This window comes from Oncorhynchus kisutch, unplaced genomic scaffold, assembly GCF_002021735.2.
Source record: "Oncorhynchus kisutch isolate 150728-3 unplaced genomic scaffold, Okis_V2 scaffold3805, whole genome shotgun sequence".
In the NCBI taxonomy this organism is placed as follows: Eukaryota; Metazoa; Chordata; class Actinopteri; order Salmoniformes; family Salmonidae; genus Oncorhynchus; species Oncorhynchus kisutch.
Genome location: NW_022265750.1, coordinates 132,501 through 147,500, shown reverse-complemented (window position 1 = coordinate 147,500; position 15,000 = coordinate 132,501). Strand labels below are relative to the sequence as shown.

Genomic DNA, 15,000 nt, shown 5'->3' with positions numbered 1-15,000 from the left:
GCTAACCCAGGCTGAGACAGTGGACAGTGGGTTTTACAGCTAACCCAGGCTGAGACAGTGGACAGTGGGTTTTACAGCTAACCCAGGCTGAGACAGTGGACAGTGGGTTTTACAGCTAACCCAGGCTGAGACAGTGGACAGTGGGTTTTACAGCTAACCCAGGCTGAGACAGTGGACAGTGGGTTTTACAGCTAACCCAGGCTGAGACAGTGGACAGTGGGTTTTACAGCTAACCCAGGCTGAGACAGTGGACAGTGGGTTTTACAGCTAACCCAGGCTGAGATAGTGGACAGTAGGTTTTACAGTTAAACCAGGCTGAGAGGTCAAAGGGGCAAGTGCAGATTTATGTTGCTTGTAGAAAGGGGACCGCATCCCAAATGGCACCCTATTCCCTATTAAGTGCACAACTTTTTTTTACCAGAGCCACATGGTCCCTGGTCAAGAGTAAAGCAGAATATAGGGAATAGACTGCCATTGTGGACTCAGGGTCATTGATCCATGTCACAGCACCTGTCTCCATTCATCTAGGGAGTAACGTTAGCCCCCTCATTTAGGCCTGCCTGCTGATCACCATGGAAACGCCATCTCCAGGGCACATCACTGGCATCATCATCGCTGTGACGATGATTCATGGGGTTTTCACGCCTAAAGCCCACAGAGCTGTTTATTATGGTCTGGCTGGGTTGCTTGGTGACTGGGTGGCTGGGTGACTGGGTGGCTGGGTGGCTGGGTGACTGGGTGACTGGGTGGCTGGGTGACTGGGTGGCTGGGTGACTGGGTGGCTGGGTAGCTGGGTGACTGGGTGGCTGGGTAGCTGGGTGACTGGGTGGCTGGTTAGCTGGGTGGCTGGGTGGCTGGGTGGCTGGGTGGCTGGTTAGCTGGGTAGCTGGGTGGCTGGGTAGCTGGGTGACTGGGTGGCTGGGTGGCTGGGTGACTGAGTAGCTGGGTGGCTGGGTAGCTGGTTAGCTGGGTGGCTGGGTGGCTGGGTGACTGGGTGGCTGGGTGGCTGGTTAGCTGGGTGGCTGGGTGGCTGGGTGACTGGGTAGCTGGGTGACTGGGTAGCTGGGTGACTGGGTGACTGGGTGGCTGGGTAGCTGGGTGACTGGGTGGCTGGGTAGCCGGGTGACTGGGTGGCTGGTTAGCTGGGTGGCTGGTTAGCTGGGTGACTGGGTGGCTGGTTGGCTGGGTGACTAGTTGGCTGGGTGACTGGGTAGCTCGGTGACTGTGTAGCTGGGTGACTGGGTGACTGGGTGTCTGGGTGACTGGGTGACTGGGTGGCTGGGTGGCTGGGTGACTTGGTGACTGGGTGGCTGGGTGACTGGGAAGCTGGGTGACTGGGTAGCTGGGTGACTGGGTGACTAGTTGGCTGGGTGACTGGGTTGCTGGGTGACTGGGTGGCTGGGTGACTGGGTGTCTGGGTGACTGGGTGACTGGGTGGCTGGGTGGCTGGGTGGCTGGGTGGCTGGGTGACTGGGTAGCTGGGTGACTGGGTGACTGGGTGACTAGTTGGCTGGGTGACTGGGTAGCTCGGTGACTGGGTGACTGGGTGTCTGGGTGGCTGGGTGACTGGGTGGCTGGGTGGCTGGGAGACTGGGTGGCTGGGTGACTGGGAGACTGGGTGACTGAGTGACTGGGTGACTGGGTGACTGGGAGACTGGGTGACTGGGTGACTGAGAAGAATAGTTAAAACACTTGAATAATACCTCTGGGCCATTCTCACTATATTTCAGTGGTGATGCCACTGGCTGGCTCCAAAATGCCATGGCAACTTATTCCCTGGCCAAAAGTAATGCACTACATAGGGAGAATACAGTGTCATTTGGGACAGCAAGTGTTTGTATGAATTATACCTGTTGTCACAGATACCCCAGCGTAGCTTCCTGACTGATCTAACTCACCATGGCCTGGTCAGTCTAGTGTTCCACTGTCTGTCTGATATAGTGGCTCTGTCACAGTCTAGTGTTCCACTGTCTGTCTGATATAGTGTCTCTGTCACAGTCTAGTGTTCCACTGTCTGTCTGATATAGTGTCTCTGTCACAGTCTAGTGTTCTACTGTCTGTCTGATATAGTGGCTCTGTCACAGTCTAGTGTTCTACTGTCTGTCTGATATAGTGGCTCTGTCACAGTCTAGTGTTCTACTGTCTGTCTGATATAGTGTCTCTGTCACAGTCTAGTGTTCCACTGTCTGTCTGATATAGTGGCTCTGTCACAGTCTAGTGTTCTACTGTCTCTCTGATATAGTGGCTCTGTCACAGTCTAGTGTTCTACTGTCTCTCTGATATAGTGTCTCTGTCACAGTCTAGTGTTCTACTGTCTGTCTGACATAGTGACTCTGTCACATTGATGACAACTGTAATGTTATTTTAGTAGAAGACCGGTAATTGAAGACGGTTCAAATGTCTGGTTTAGGTTACTGTCAGTGACATCTACAGACAGAACACTGGAAATTACAGATTAGATACTGTGTAATGAGTTCATGTAGACACAACCTAACAACAGTCTCATGTACAGCTTTCCCCTCGTTTATAACAGAACAACAGTCTCATGTACAGGTTTCCCCTAGTTTATAACAGATCAACAGTCTCAGAACAACAGTCTCATGTACAGGTTTCCACTAGTTTATAACAGAACAACAGTCTCAGAACAACAGTCTCATGTACAGGTTTCCCCTAGTTTATAACAGAACACCAGTCTCATGTACAGGTTTCCCCTAGTTTATAACAGAACAACAGTCTCATGTACAGGTTTCCACTAGTTTATAACAGAACAACAGTCTCATGTACAGGTTTCCCCTAGTTTATAACAGAACAACAGTCTCATGTACAGGTTTCCCCTAGTTTATAACAGAACAACAGTCTCATGTACAGGTTTCCCCTAGTTTATAACAGAACAACAGTCTCAGAACAACAGTCTCATGTACAGGTTTCCCCTAGTTTATAACAGAACAACAGTCTCATGTACAGGTTTCCCCTAGTTTATAACAGAACAACAGTCTCATGTACAGGTTTCCCCTAGTTTATAACAGAACAACAGTTATTTAGTGAGTTTCTCTGTTGGCTTCCTGACAGGTTGATTTGTGATGTAGCTAAATGCTAGCTGGGTTGGGACTGTTGTGAATAGAAGCATGCAGAATTGCAGAGATCCGTTAGAGCTGGGTCATGTGTGCTTTTCCCAGGACATTACCAGGACTATTTCATGTCATTTCACTGAGATTGGTTTGTTGTGATCTCGTTGAATGTGACCCTAGACTGTTGATGTTGCCAGGAAACACAAGTGTGATCTGTAAAATGAATTGATTACAGGAAAGAAACAGTAGATCTGTGGGGGGATCGTTTTGTGTTTCTAATGTTTAGTAACTACAGGATGCACCAAGGAAGCTCCTGTTCTCTGAATGGCCAATCAAACAGGGCGGGGCTTGTGGCTGGTCCTTTTTTCATGGTGACAGCTGAACAGAACAGTAGCCTACTGTGTGTGTGCATGATGTGGCTCTGTGTGTGTGTGTGTGACTTATATGCATGCACACTCATGCTCGACTGTTCTCCTCTGTTCTGTTCTCCTCTGTTCTGTTCTCCTCTGTTCTGTTCTCCTCTGTTCTGTTCTGTTCTCCTCTGTTCTGTTCTACTCTCCTCTGTTCTACTCTCCTCTGTTCTACTCTCCTCTGTTCTGTTCTCCTCTGTTCTGTTCTCCTCTGTTCTGTTCTCCTCTCCTCTGTTCTGTTTTCCTCTGTTCTGTTCTCCTCTCCTCTCCTCTGCTCTGTTCTGTTCTGTTCTCCTCTGTTCTCCTCTGTTCTGTTCTCCTCTCCTCTGTTCTGTTTTCCTCTGTTCTGTTCTCCTCTCCTCTCCTCTGCTCTGTTCTGTTCTGTTCTCCTCTGTTCTCCTCTGTTCTGTTCTCCTCTCCTCTGTTCTGTTTTCCTCTGTTCTGTTCTCCTCTCCTCTGCTCTGTTCTGTTCTGTTCTCCTCTGTTCTGTTCTACTCTCCTCTGTTCTGTTCTGTTCTACTCTCCTCTGTTCTGTTCTGTTCTGTTCTCCTCTGTTCTGTTCTCCTCTGTTCTCCTCTGTTCTGTTCTCCTCTGTTCTGTTCTGTTCTCCTCTGTTCTACTCTCCTCTGTTCTGTTCTGTCCTCCTCTTCTGTGTTCTGTTCTACTCTCCTCTGTTCTGTTCTGTTCTCCTCTGTTCTCCTCTCCTCTCCTCTGCTCTGTTCTGTTCTGTTCTCCTCTGTTCTGTTCTGTTCTTCTCTGTTCTCCTCTGTTCTGTTCTGTTTTCCTCTGTTCTGTTCTGTTCTCCTCTGTTCTCCTCTGTTCTGTTATCCTCTGTTCTCCTCTGTTCTCCTCTGTTCTGTTCTCCTCTGTTCTCCTCTGTTCTCCTCTGTTCTGTTCTCCTCTGTTCTGTTCTCCTCTGTTCTCCTCTCCTCTGTTCTCCTCTGTTCTGTTCTCCTCTGTTCTCCTCTGTTCTGTTCTCCTCTGCTCTGTTCTGTTCTCCTCTGTTCTCCTCTGTTCTGTTATCCTCTGTTCTCCTCTGTTCTGTTCTCCTCTGTTCTCCTCTGTTCTGTTCTCCTCTGTTCTCCTCTGTTCTGTTCTGTTCTCCTCTGTTCTGTTCTGTTCTCCTCTGTTCTGTTCTCCTCTGTTCTGTTATCCTCTGTTCTCCTCTGTTCTGTTCTCCTCTGTTCTGTTCTCCTCTGTTCTGTTCTCCTCTGTTCTGTTCTCCTCTGTTCTGTTCTGTTCTGTTCTCCTCTGTTCTGTTCTGTTTTCCTCTGTTCTGTTCTGTTCTCCTCTGTTCTCCTCTGTTCTGTTCTCCTCTGTTCTGTTCTCCTCTGTTCTGTTCTCCTCTGTTCTCCTCTGTTTTCCTCTGTTCTGTTCTCCTCTGTTCTCCTCTCCTCTCCTCTCCTCTGTTCTGTTCTCCTCTGTTCTGTTCTCCTCTGTTCTGTTCTCCTCTGTTCTCCTCTGTTCTGTTCTCCTCTGTTCTGTTTTCCTCTGTTCTGTTCTCCTCTGTTCTGTTCTCCTCTGTTCTGTTCTCCTCTGTTCTGTTCTGTTCTGTTCTCCTCTGTTCTGTTCTGTTTTCCTCTGTTCTGTTCTGTTCTCCTCTGTTCTCCTCTGTTCTGTTCTCCTCTGTTCTGTTCTCCTCTGTTCTCCTCTGTTTTCCTCTGTTCTGTTCTCCTCTGTTCTCCTCTCCTCTCCTCTCCTCTGTTCTGTTCTCCTCTGTTCTGTTCTCCTCTGTTCTGTTCTCCTCTGTTCTCCTCTGTTCTGTTCTCCTCTGTTCTGTTTTCCTCTGTTCTGTTCTGTTCTCCTCTGTTCTCCTCTGTTCTGTTCTCCTCTGTTCTGTTCTCCTCTGTTCTGTTCTCCTCTGTTCTGTTCTCCTCTGTTCTGTTCTCCTCTGTTCTGTTCTCCTCTGTTCTGTTCTCCTCTGTTCTCCTCTGTTTTCCTCTGTTCTGTTCTGTTCTCCTCTGTTCTCCTCTGTTCTCCTCTCCTCTGCTCTGTTCTGGTCTCCTCTGTTCTGTTCTCCTCTTCTGTTCTCCTCTGTTCTCCTCTCCTCTCCTCTCCTCTCCTCTCCTCTCCTCTCCTCTCCTCTCCTCTCCTCTCCTCTCCTCTCCTCTCCTCTCCTCTCCTCTCCTCTCCTCTCCTCTCCTCTGTTCTGTTCTGTTTTCCTCTGTTCTGTTCTGTTCTCCTCTGTTCTCCTCTGTTCTCCTCTGTTTTCCTCTGTTCTGTTCTGTTCTCCTCTCTTCTCCTCTGTTCTCCTCTGTTCTGTTCTCCTCTGTTCTCATCTGTTCTGTTCTACTCTGTTCTGTTCTCCTCTGTTCTCCTCTGTTCTGTTCTACTCTGTTCTGTTCTCCTCTGTTCTCCTCTGTTCTCCTCTTTTCTGCTCTGTTCTGTTCTACTCTGTTCTGTTCACCTCTGTTCTCCTCTTTTCTGCTCTGTTCTCCTTTGCTCTGTTCTCCTCTGTTCCCCCTTCCTCTGATCTCTTCTGTTCTCCTTTCCTTTGTTCTCCACTCCTGTGTTCTCCTCTGTTCTCCTCTACTCTCATCTGTTCTCCACTGTTCTGTTCTCCTCTCCTCTGTTCTCCTCTGCTCTGTAGATGGATGAGATTAAGGTAAAAGACAGAGCATGCTGTGTGCTGGGGAAGGAGCTGGGTGTTCAGGCTGGACACACTCAGAGGCTCCAGCTGCAGAAGGAGGCTGTGGATGAGCAGCTAGCCCAGATCAGAAGCAGGGAGGTTGGGGCAGGAGGACACCTCCACAGCCCAAAACGAGACGCTCCTTACCCCAGTGGTGCAGGAGACACCTCAGAGAGCCTCGTAAGCAATCTCTCTCCCTCCATCTCGCCTCTCACTACTGCATAATGCAGGCTACCCCTCCATCTAGCCTCTCACTGCTGCGTCATGCAGGCTATCTATAGACCTACCTCCACAAACGCAAGGCCCTTTGTTGCCTTTGCAACTTTAAATCTAGCTAACGTGTTTATTTTGCTTTCTTTGTGCTTCACATTCTTTATCTGTTTCTAGACGCTTAAATGGAGTCTAGAGATCTGCCCTGGCTGAGCCTAGATGTTCTCTATTACTGCACCCAGCACCAGTCCTCTCACCTTCCTTTACTGTCTATTACTGCACCCAGCACCAGTCCTCTAACCTTCCTTTACTGTCTATTACTGCACCCAGCACCAGTCCTCTCACCTCCCTTTACTGTCTATTACTGCACCCAGCACCAGTCCTCTAACCTTCCTTTACTGTCTATTACTGCACCCAGCACCAGTCCTCTCACCTTCCTTTACTGTCTATTACTGCACCCAGCACCAGTCCTCTAACCTTCCTTTACTGTCTATTCCACCACCCAGCACCAGTCCTCTCACCTTCCTTTACTGTCCATTCCACCACCCAGCACCAGTCCTCTCACCTTCCTTACTGTCTATTCCTCCTTCCTTTACTGTCTATTCCTCCTTCCTTTACTGTCTATTCCTCCTTCCTTTACTGTCTATTCCTCCTTCGTTTACTGTCTATTCCTCCACCCAGCACCAGTCCTCTCACCTTCCTTTACTGTCTATTCCTCCACCCAGCACCAGTCCTCTCACCTTCCTTTACTGTCCATTCCACCACCCAGCACCAGTCATCTCACCTTCCTTTACTGTCTATTCCTCCACCCAGCACCAGTCCTCTCACCTTCCTTTACTGTCCATTCCACCACCCAGCACCAGTCATCTCACCTTCCTTTACTGTCTATTCCTCCACCCAGCACCAGTCCTCTAACCTTCCTTTACTGTCTATTCCTCCACCCAGCACCAGTCCTCTAACCTTCCTTTACTGTCTATTCCTCCTCCCAGCACCAGTCCTCTCACCTCCCTTTACTGTCTATTCCTCCTCCCAGCACCAGTCCTCTCACCTTCCTTTACTGTCTATTCCTCCACCCAGCACCAGTCCTCTCACCTTCCTTTACTGTCCATTCCACCACCCAGCACCAGTCATCTCACCTTCCTTTACTGTCTATTCCTCCACCCAGCACCAGTCCTCTCACCTTCCTTTACTGTCCATTCCACCACCCAGCACCAGTCCTCTAACCTTCCTTTACTGTCTATTCCTCCATCCAGCACCAGTCCTCTCACCTTCCTTTACTGTCTATTCCTCCTCCCAGCACCAGTCCTCTCACCTTCCTTTACTGTCTATTCCTCCACCCAGCACCAGTCCTCTCGCCTTCCTTTACTGTCTATTCCTCCACCCAGCACCAGTCCTCTCACCTTCCTTTACTGTCTCTTCCTCCACCCAGCACCAGTCCTCTCACCTCCCTTTACTGTCTATTCCTCCACCCAGCACCAGTCCTCTCACCTCCCTTTACTGTCTATTACTGCACCCAGCACCAGTCCTCTCACCTCCCTTTACTGTCTATTACTGCACCCAGCACCAGTCCTCTCACCTTCCTTTACTGTCTCTTCCTCCACCCAGCACCAGTCCTCTAACTGTCCTTTACTGTCTATCTGCAGATACGATGTTCTCTCACCTTCCTTTACTGTCTATCTGCAGATACGATGTTCTCTCACCTTCCTTTACTGTCTATATGCAGATACGATGTTCTCTACTGTTGAAAGATGTCTTCTGCACCACTGAATCAGGAATTCTTGAGACGTTTATAGATGGTTTTGTTTCGATCTCGTTCTTTCGTCTTCAGCTCTTTATTTTTATATTTTCTAATATTCAAGCTCATAAATATATATATATGAATCTCTGAATTTTAAACACAGTGGATACTAAAGTCTGCACATTTCAATGTTTTATTCATATTTTACAGCAAATTCCTTGTAATCAAATTGACACACGTCACCTTTCCCTGTTGAAGAACTACATGTGTTTATGTTCCAGCTGTTCCTGCCTGCTGTGCACCAGTCCGTGGCCTGTGACTTCCTCAATCTATAAGCACATCACCTGAACACCTTCACACTGTCACCAATATTCACACTCCCTTACACTCACCTACTCATGCTTACAGAGTAGACACCTGTTATTTCAACAGGCTACTTACTTATTATTATTATCGGCATACCTCTCAATGTAGTTAGTCTCTTCTCACAGCTGCTGAGTCTGAGCGCCATGAGTCAGGAGTAGCTGGGGCCAGCTTTGGGGTCAATTCCAATTCAAGTCAGTCAATTCAGGAAGTAAATTGACGTTCCAATTCAAGTCAGTCAATTCAGGAAGTAAATTGACGTTCCAATTCAAGTCAGTCAATTCAGGAAGTAAATTGACGTTCCAATTCAAGTCAGTCAATTCAGGAAGTAAATTGACGTTCCAATTCAAGTCAGTCAATTCAGGAAGTAAATTGACGTTCCAATTCAAGTCAGTCAATTTTTTTAAAGGCATCTTATTTTCAATGACTTCTCAATAAACTGAAAAGAAGACATTTGTTTTTAAATGTTAAATTCAAATCATTTCCTGAATTGACTTCCTTCAATTCAAAAGGACCCCAACCCTGATGAGTAGCAAGCAAGGCTGCACTGTAATAAACACCATAGTAAGCGACCGTAGCCTATTGAATAGTGTTTTCATTTTCACGGCAGAAAATGGATGTATTTTTCTGTTTATTATTTGTTCTGTGTAAGAATGAATGCACCCACTGTCCACTTTATTACACTGTTATTTAGATAAATCCATGTCAACAGGAACCCAGAAGTTTCCAGGTGTATTTTACCACATTAACTGGCGCTAACTGGAGTGTTTACAGTGAAGGTCCATAGGGCTTTCGATAAGTGGGGTTCCGTGGGTGAGGCCAAATATACTGTAATAATATAGCCTGGGGATGGTGTTTGAGTGTGTGGATGGTGTTATTCCCAGTAATCTGCAGTTGGTGTGTGTTTCAGGAACAGCAGTTGGATGAGAAGGACGTGCGACGCTTCCAACTGAAGATCGCTGAGCTGAGTGCCGTCATCCGCAAACTGGAGGACCGCAACGCCCTCTTGTCAGAGGAAAGAAATGAACTGGTGAGCCGTTCTGACGTCTTCTAATCACAAGTATAAACCGGGTGGTTCCAGCCCTGAATGCTGATTGGCTGGAGGACCTCAATGCCCTCCTGTTTGGTTCTGGTATAACAACCACGTTTGGTATTGGATCATTTTGGTTCTGGTATAACAACCAGGTTTGGTATTGGATCAGTTTGGTTCTGGCGTTTAAAACAGGTTTGGTATTGGATCAGTTTGGTTCTGGCTTAAAAAACAGGTTTGGTATTGGATCAGTTTGGCTCTGGTATAACAACCCGGTTTGAAATTGGATCAGTTTGGTTCTGGCAACCTTTTTTCAAAATTTGCGTGACCTTTGACCCACATATTGTGAAACAAAATGCATCAACAACATAGTGAGTGTTACTTTACTCACCGCGAACGGCCACCAGCGTTTACTCACTTTTCTTTTCCAACACATCGCTGCCTGTCAAGCTGAGAACCTTCCTGTCTTTGCAATACGTTCTCACTTATTTAAAGAGCTTCTAAGCCGAGTTTACGGGACCATGTCACCGGTCCCAATACAAGCTGAGAATCTTCCTGTCATTGCAATACGTTCCCACTTATTTAAAGAGCTTCTAAGACGAGTTTACGGGACCATGTCACCGGTTCCAATACAAGCTGAGAACCTTCCTGTCATTGCAATACGTTCTCACTTATTTAAAGAGCTTCTAAGACGAGTTTACGGGACCATGTCACCGGTTCCAATACAAGCTGAGAACCTTCCTGTCATTGCAATACATTCTCACTTATTTAAAGAGCTTCTAAGCCGAGTTTACGGGACCATGTCACCGGTTCCAATACAAGCTGAGAACCTTCCTGTCATTGCAATACGTTCTCACTTATTTAAAGAGCTTCTAAGACGAGTTTACGGGACCATGTCACCGGTTCCAATACAAGCTGAGAACCTTCCTGTCATTGCAATACGTTCTCACTTATTTAAAGAGCTTCTAAGCCGAGTTTACGGGACCATGTCACCGGTTCCAATACAAGCTGAGAACCTTCCTGTCATTGCAATACGTTCTCACTTATTTAAAGAGCTTCTAAGCCGAGTTTACGGGACCATGTCACCGGTTCCAATACAAGCTGAGAACCTTCCTGTCATTGCAATACGTTCTCACTTATTTAAAGAGCTTCTAAGACGAGTTTACGGGACCATGTCACCGGTTCAAGTCCAAGTACCAATGGCGTTTCAAATCCAATTGTATTTGTCACATACACATGGTTAGCAGATGTTAATGCGAGTGCAGTGAAATGCTTGTGCTTCTAGTTCCGACAGTGCGGTAATATCTAACAACTAATATCTAACACATTCACAACAACTACCTTATACACACAAGTGTAAAGGAATGAATAAGAATATGTACATATAAATATATGGATGAGTGATGGCCGAGCGGCAAAGGCAAGATGCAGTAGATGGTATAAAATACAGTATATACATATGAGATGAGTATATAAGATATGTAAACATTATTAAAGTGGCATTAGTATCACTCCAGGCCGTGGTCAGATGACATGAAAATATAGTTATTTTGGCCAATCACACCAGCAGTGAGTTTGGTGTTTAGAAACAGAAGCATATGCAGAAAGTTACCTCATACCTAAGATAAAATATGCCAGCGGATCGTTGATGTTATGATAGAATATGGTAGTGGATCATTGATGTTATGGTAGAATAAGGTAGTGGATCATTGATTTTATGGTAGAATATGGTAGTGGATCATTGATTTTATGGTAAAATATGGTAGTGAATCATTGATGTTATAATATGGTAGTGGATCATTGATGTTATGGTAGAATATGGTAGTGGATCATTGATGTTATGGTAGAATATGGTGGTGATGTTATGGTATAATATGGTAGTGGATCATTGATGTTATGGTAGAATATGGTGGTAATGTTATGGTATAATATGGTAGTGGATCATTGATGTGCTGGTATAATATGGTGGTGGATCATTGATGTTATGTTATAATATGGTGGTGGATCATTGATGTTATGTTATAATATGGTGGTGGATCATTGATGTTCTGGTAAAATATGGTAGTGGATCATTGATGTTATGTTATAATATGGTAGTGGATCATTGATGTTCTGGTAAAATATGGTAGTGGATCATTGATGTTCTGGTAAAATATGGTAGTGGATCATTGATGTTATGTTATAATATGGTAGTGGATCATTGATGTTATGTTATAATATGGTAGTGGATCATTGATGTTCTGGTAAAATATGGTAGTGGATCATTGATGTTATGGTATAATATGGTAGTGGATCATTGATGTTATGTTATAATATGGTAGTGGATCATTGATGTTCTGGTAAAATATGGTAGTGGATCATTGATGTTATGTTATAATATGGTAGTGGATCATTGATGTTCTGGTAAAATATGGTAGTGGATCATTGATGTTCTGGTAAAATATGGTAGTGGATCATTGATGTTATGTTATAATATGGTAGTGGATCATTGATGTTCTGGTAAAATATGGTAGTGGATCATTGAAGTTATGGTAAAATATGGTAGTGGATCATTGATGTTATGGTCAAATATGGTAGTGAATCATTGATGTTATGGTAAAATATGGTAGTGGATCATTGATGTTATGGTAAAATATGGTAGTGGATGATTGATGTTATGTTATAATATGGTAGTAGATCATTGATGTTATGGTGAGATATGGTAGTGGATCATTGTTATGGTAAAATATGGTAGTGGATCATTGATGTTATGTTCTGGTAAAATATGGTGGTTATGTTATGGTATAATATGGTAGTGGATCATTGATGTTATGGTAAAATATGGTAGTGGATCATTGATGTTATGGTAATATATGGTGGTGGATCATTGATGTTATGATATGGTAGTGGATCATTGATGTTATGGTAAAATACGGTGGTTATGTTATGGTCAAATATGGTAGTGGATCATTGATGTTATGGTATAATATGGTAGTGGATCATTGATGTTCTGGTATAATATGGTGGTGGATCATTGATGTTCTGGTAAAATATGGTAGTGGATCATTGATGTTATGTTATAATATGGTAGTGGATCATTGATGTTCTGGTAAAATATGGTGGTGGATCATTGATGTTCTGGTAAAATATGGTAGTGGATCATTGATGTTCTGGTAAAATATGGTAGTGGATCATTGATGTTCTGGTAAAATATGGTAGTGGATCATTGATGTTCTGGTAAAATATGGTAGTGGATCATTGATGTTATGTTATAATATGGTAGTGGATCATTGATGTTCTGGTAAAATATGGTAGTGGATCATTGAAGTTATGGTAAAATATGGTAGTGGATCATTGATGTTATGGTCAAATATGGTAGTGGATCATTGATGTTATGGTAAAATATGGTGGTGGATCATTGATGTTATGCGGCAATTTTGTTTCCACTGGTCCTGAGGCCCTTGGTAAAAGGCCAACGGCATCATGAACTTTACAAAGTACCAGGACGTTTTACCAAATACCAGGTTGCGTCTCTCAGGAGGCTGACACTTTGCCACAAGTGGATCTTCCAGCAAGACAATAATCCCAACCACACATCAACATCAACAAATAAATGGTTCATTGACCACAAAAATCAACATTTTGAAATGGCCATCTCAGTCTCCGGACTTGAACCCCATTGAAAACCTGTAGTTTGAATTGGAGAGGGCAGTTCATAAAGAGCAGATGAAGGATATCAAGGATGAGGAAAGATTCTGTATGGAGGACTGGTCTAACACCACTACCCCAATGTACTGCTCATCTATATCATTGGGGACCTGACTGTGTGTGTGTCTGTGTCTAGCAGCAGCGCACGCGAGAGGCAGAGGGCCCCTGCTGGACAAGAACAATACTGATGACGTGTGTGTGTGTGTGTGCGTGTGTGTGTACACATACTGTGTGTGTGTGTGTGTACACATACTGTGTGTGTGTGTGTACACATACTGTGTGTGTGTGTGTGTGTGTGTGTGTGTGTGTGTCTGTCTGTCTGTCTACCCGAAGCGCCTAAGAGAGGCAGAGAGCCAGTTTATGCCCCTGCTGGACAAGAACGGTACTGATGGTGTATGTGTGTGTGTGTGTGTGTGTGTGTGTGTGTGTGTGTGTGTGTGTGTGTGTGTGTGTGTGTGTGTGTGTGTCTGTCTAGCCGAAGCGCCTAAGAGAGGCAGAGAGCCAGTTTATGCCCCTGCTGGACAAGAATGGTACTGATGGTGTGTGTGTGTGTGTGTGTGTGTGTGTGTGTGTGTGTGTGTGTGTGTGTGTGTGTGTGTGTGTGTGTGTGTGTGTGTGTGTGTGTGTGTGTGTGTGTGTGTGTGTGTGTGTGTGTGTCTGTGTCTGTGTCTGTGTGTGTCCGTGTCCGTGTCCGTGTCCGTGTCCGTCTAGCTGAAGCGCCTAAGAGAGGCAGAGAGCCAGTTTATGCCCCTGCTGGACAAGAACAAGAGGCTGAGCAGGAAGAATGAGGAGCTGGCCCACGCATTCAGACGCATGGAGAACAAACTACGCTTCATTACAGAGGAGAACATGGAAATGGTAGAGCATACATACACACACATACACACACACACATACACACACACATACACACACACACACACACATACACTCAACACACACACACTCAACACACACACACACACACACACACACACTCAACACACACACACACAGTTGTCTATGTTTTTTCTTGGTCCTGTGCAGTTGTAAATCAAACACATACATGTGTATACACCAAATGTGTTTTCAATTTCAACATATTTTATAAGAAATAGTGAATCATGCAAGGGTGCCAATATATTTCACTGCACCTGTGAACACTGGCTACCTTGAACACAGTAATCTCTTGTGACAGAGAGATAACAGAACACTGGCTACCTTGAACACAGTAATCTCTTGTGACAGAGAGATAACAGAACACTGGCTACCTTGAACACAGTAATCTCTTGTGACAGAGAGATAACAGAACACTGGCTACCTTGAACACAGTAATCTCTTGTGACAGAGAGATAACAGAACACTGACTACCTTGAACACAGTAATCTCTTGTGACAGAGAGATAACAGAACACTGGCTACCTTGAACACAGTAATCTCTTGTGACAGAGAGATAACAGAACACTGGCTACCTTGAACACAGTAATCTGTTGTGACAGAGAGATAACAGAACACTGACTACCTTTATGCAAAATGTGGGTATAATCCTGAATGCTGATTGGTTAAAACCGCATTCCAGCCGGTGTCTATTCCACAAGTTACCACAGGCTAAGTCTATGACGTTAAAATGCATTTTTACTCTGTTCCATCTGACTGCACCATCCACTGTCTCATCAGCCCAATCCACTGTCTCATCAGCCCAATCCACTGTCTCATCAGCCCTATCCACTGTCTCATCAGCCCAATCCACTGTCTCATCAGCCCAATCCACTGTCTCATCAGCCCAATCCACTGTCTCATCAGCCCAATCCACTGTCTCATCAGCCCTATCCACTGTCTCATCAGCCCTATCCACTGTCTCATCAGCCCTATCCACTGTCTCATCAG

The 15,000-nt window shown here is 45.2% G+C and overlaps 1 protein-coding gene across 8 annotated transcripts in view; it reads left to right on the top strand.

Annotated features, from left to right (window-relative positions):
- The window catches only part of jakmip3 (Janus kinase and microtubule interacting protein 3), an 81,905-nt gene that overhangs the window by 48,240 nt on the left and 18,665 nt on the right, over nt 1–15,000 (top strand). For 4 of the 8 annotated variants that reach the window (XM_031820971.1, XM_031820970.1, XM_031820976.1 and 1 more), the window contains exons 5-7: nt 6,069–6,287; nt 9,329–9,448; nt 13,847–13,993. In XM_031820971.1, coding sequence (XP_031676831.1) covers nt 6,069–6,287; nt 9,329–9,448; nt 13,847–13,993 — 486 coding nt within the window. The remainder of the gene's footprint in view (nt 1–6,068; nt 6,288–9,328; nt 9,449–13,846; nt 13,994–15,000) is intronic. The other 4 variants (XM_031820973.1, XM_031820977.1, XM_031820972.1 and 1 more) reach the window with 3 other exon arrangements.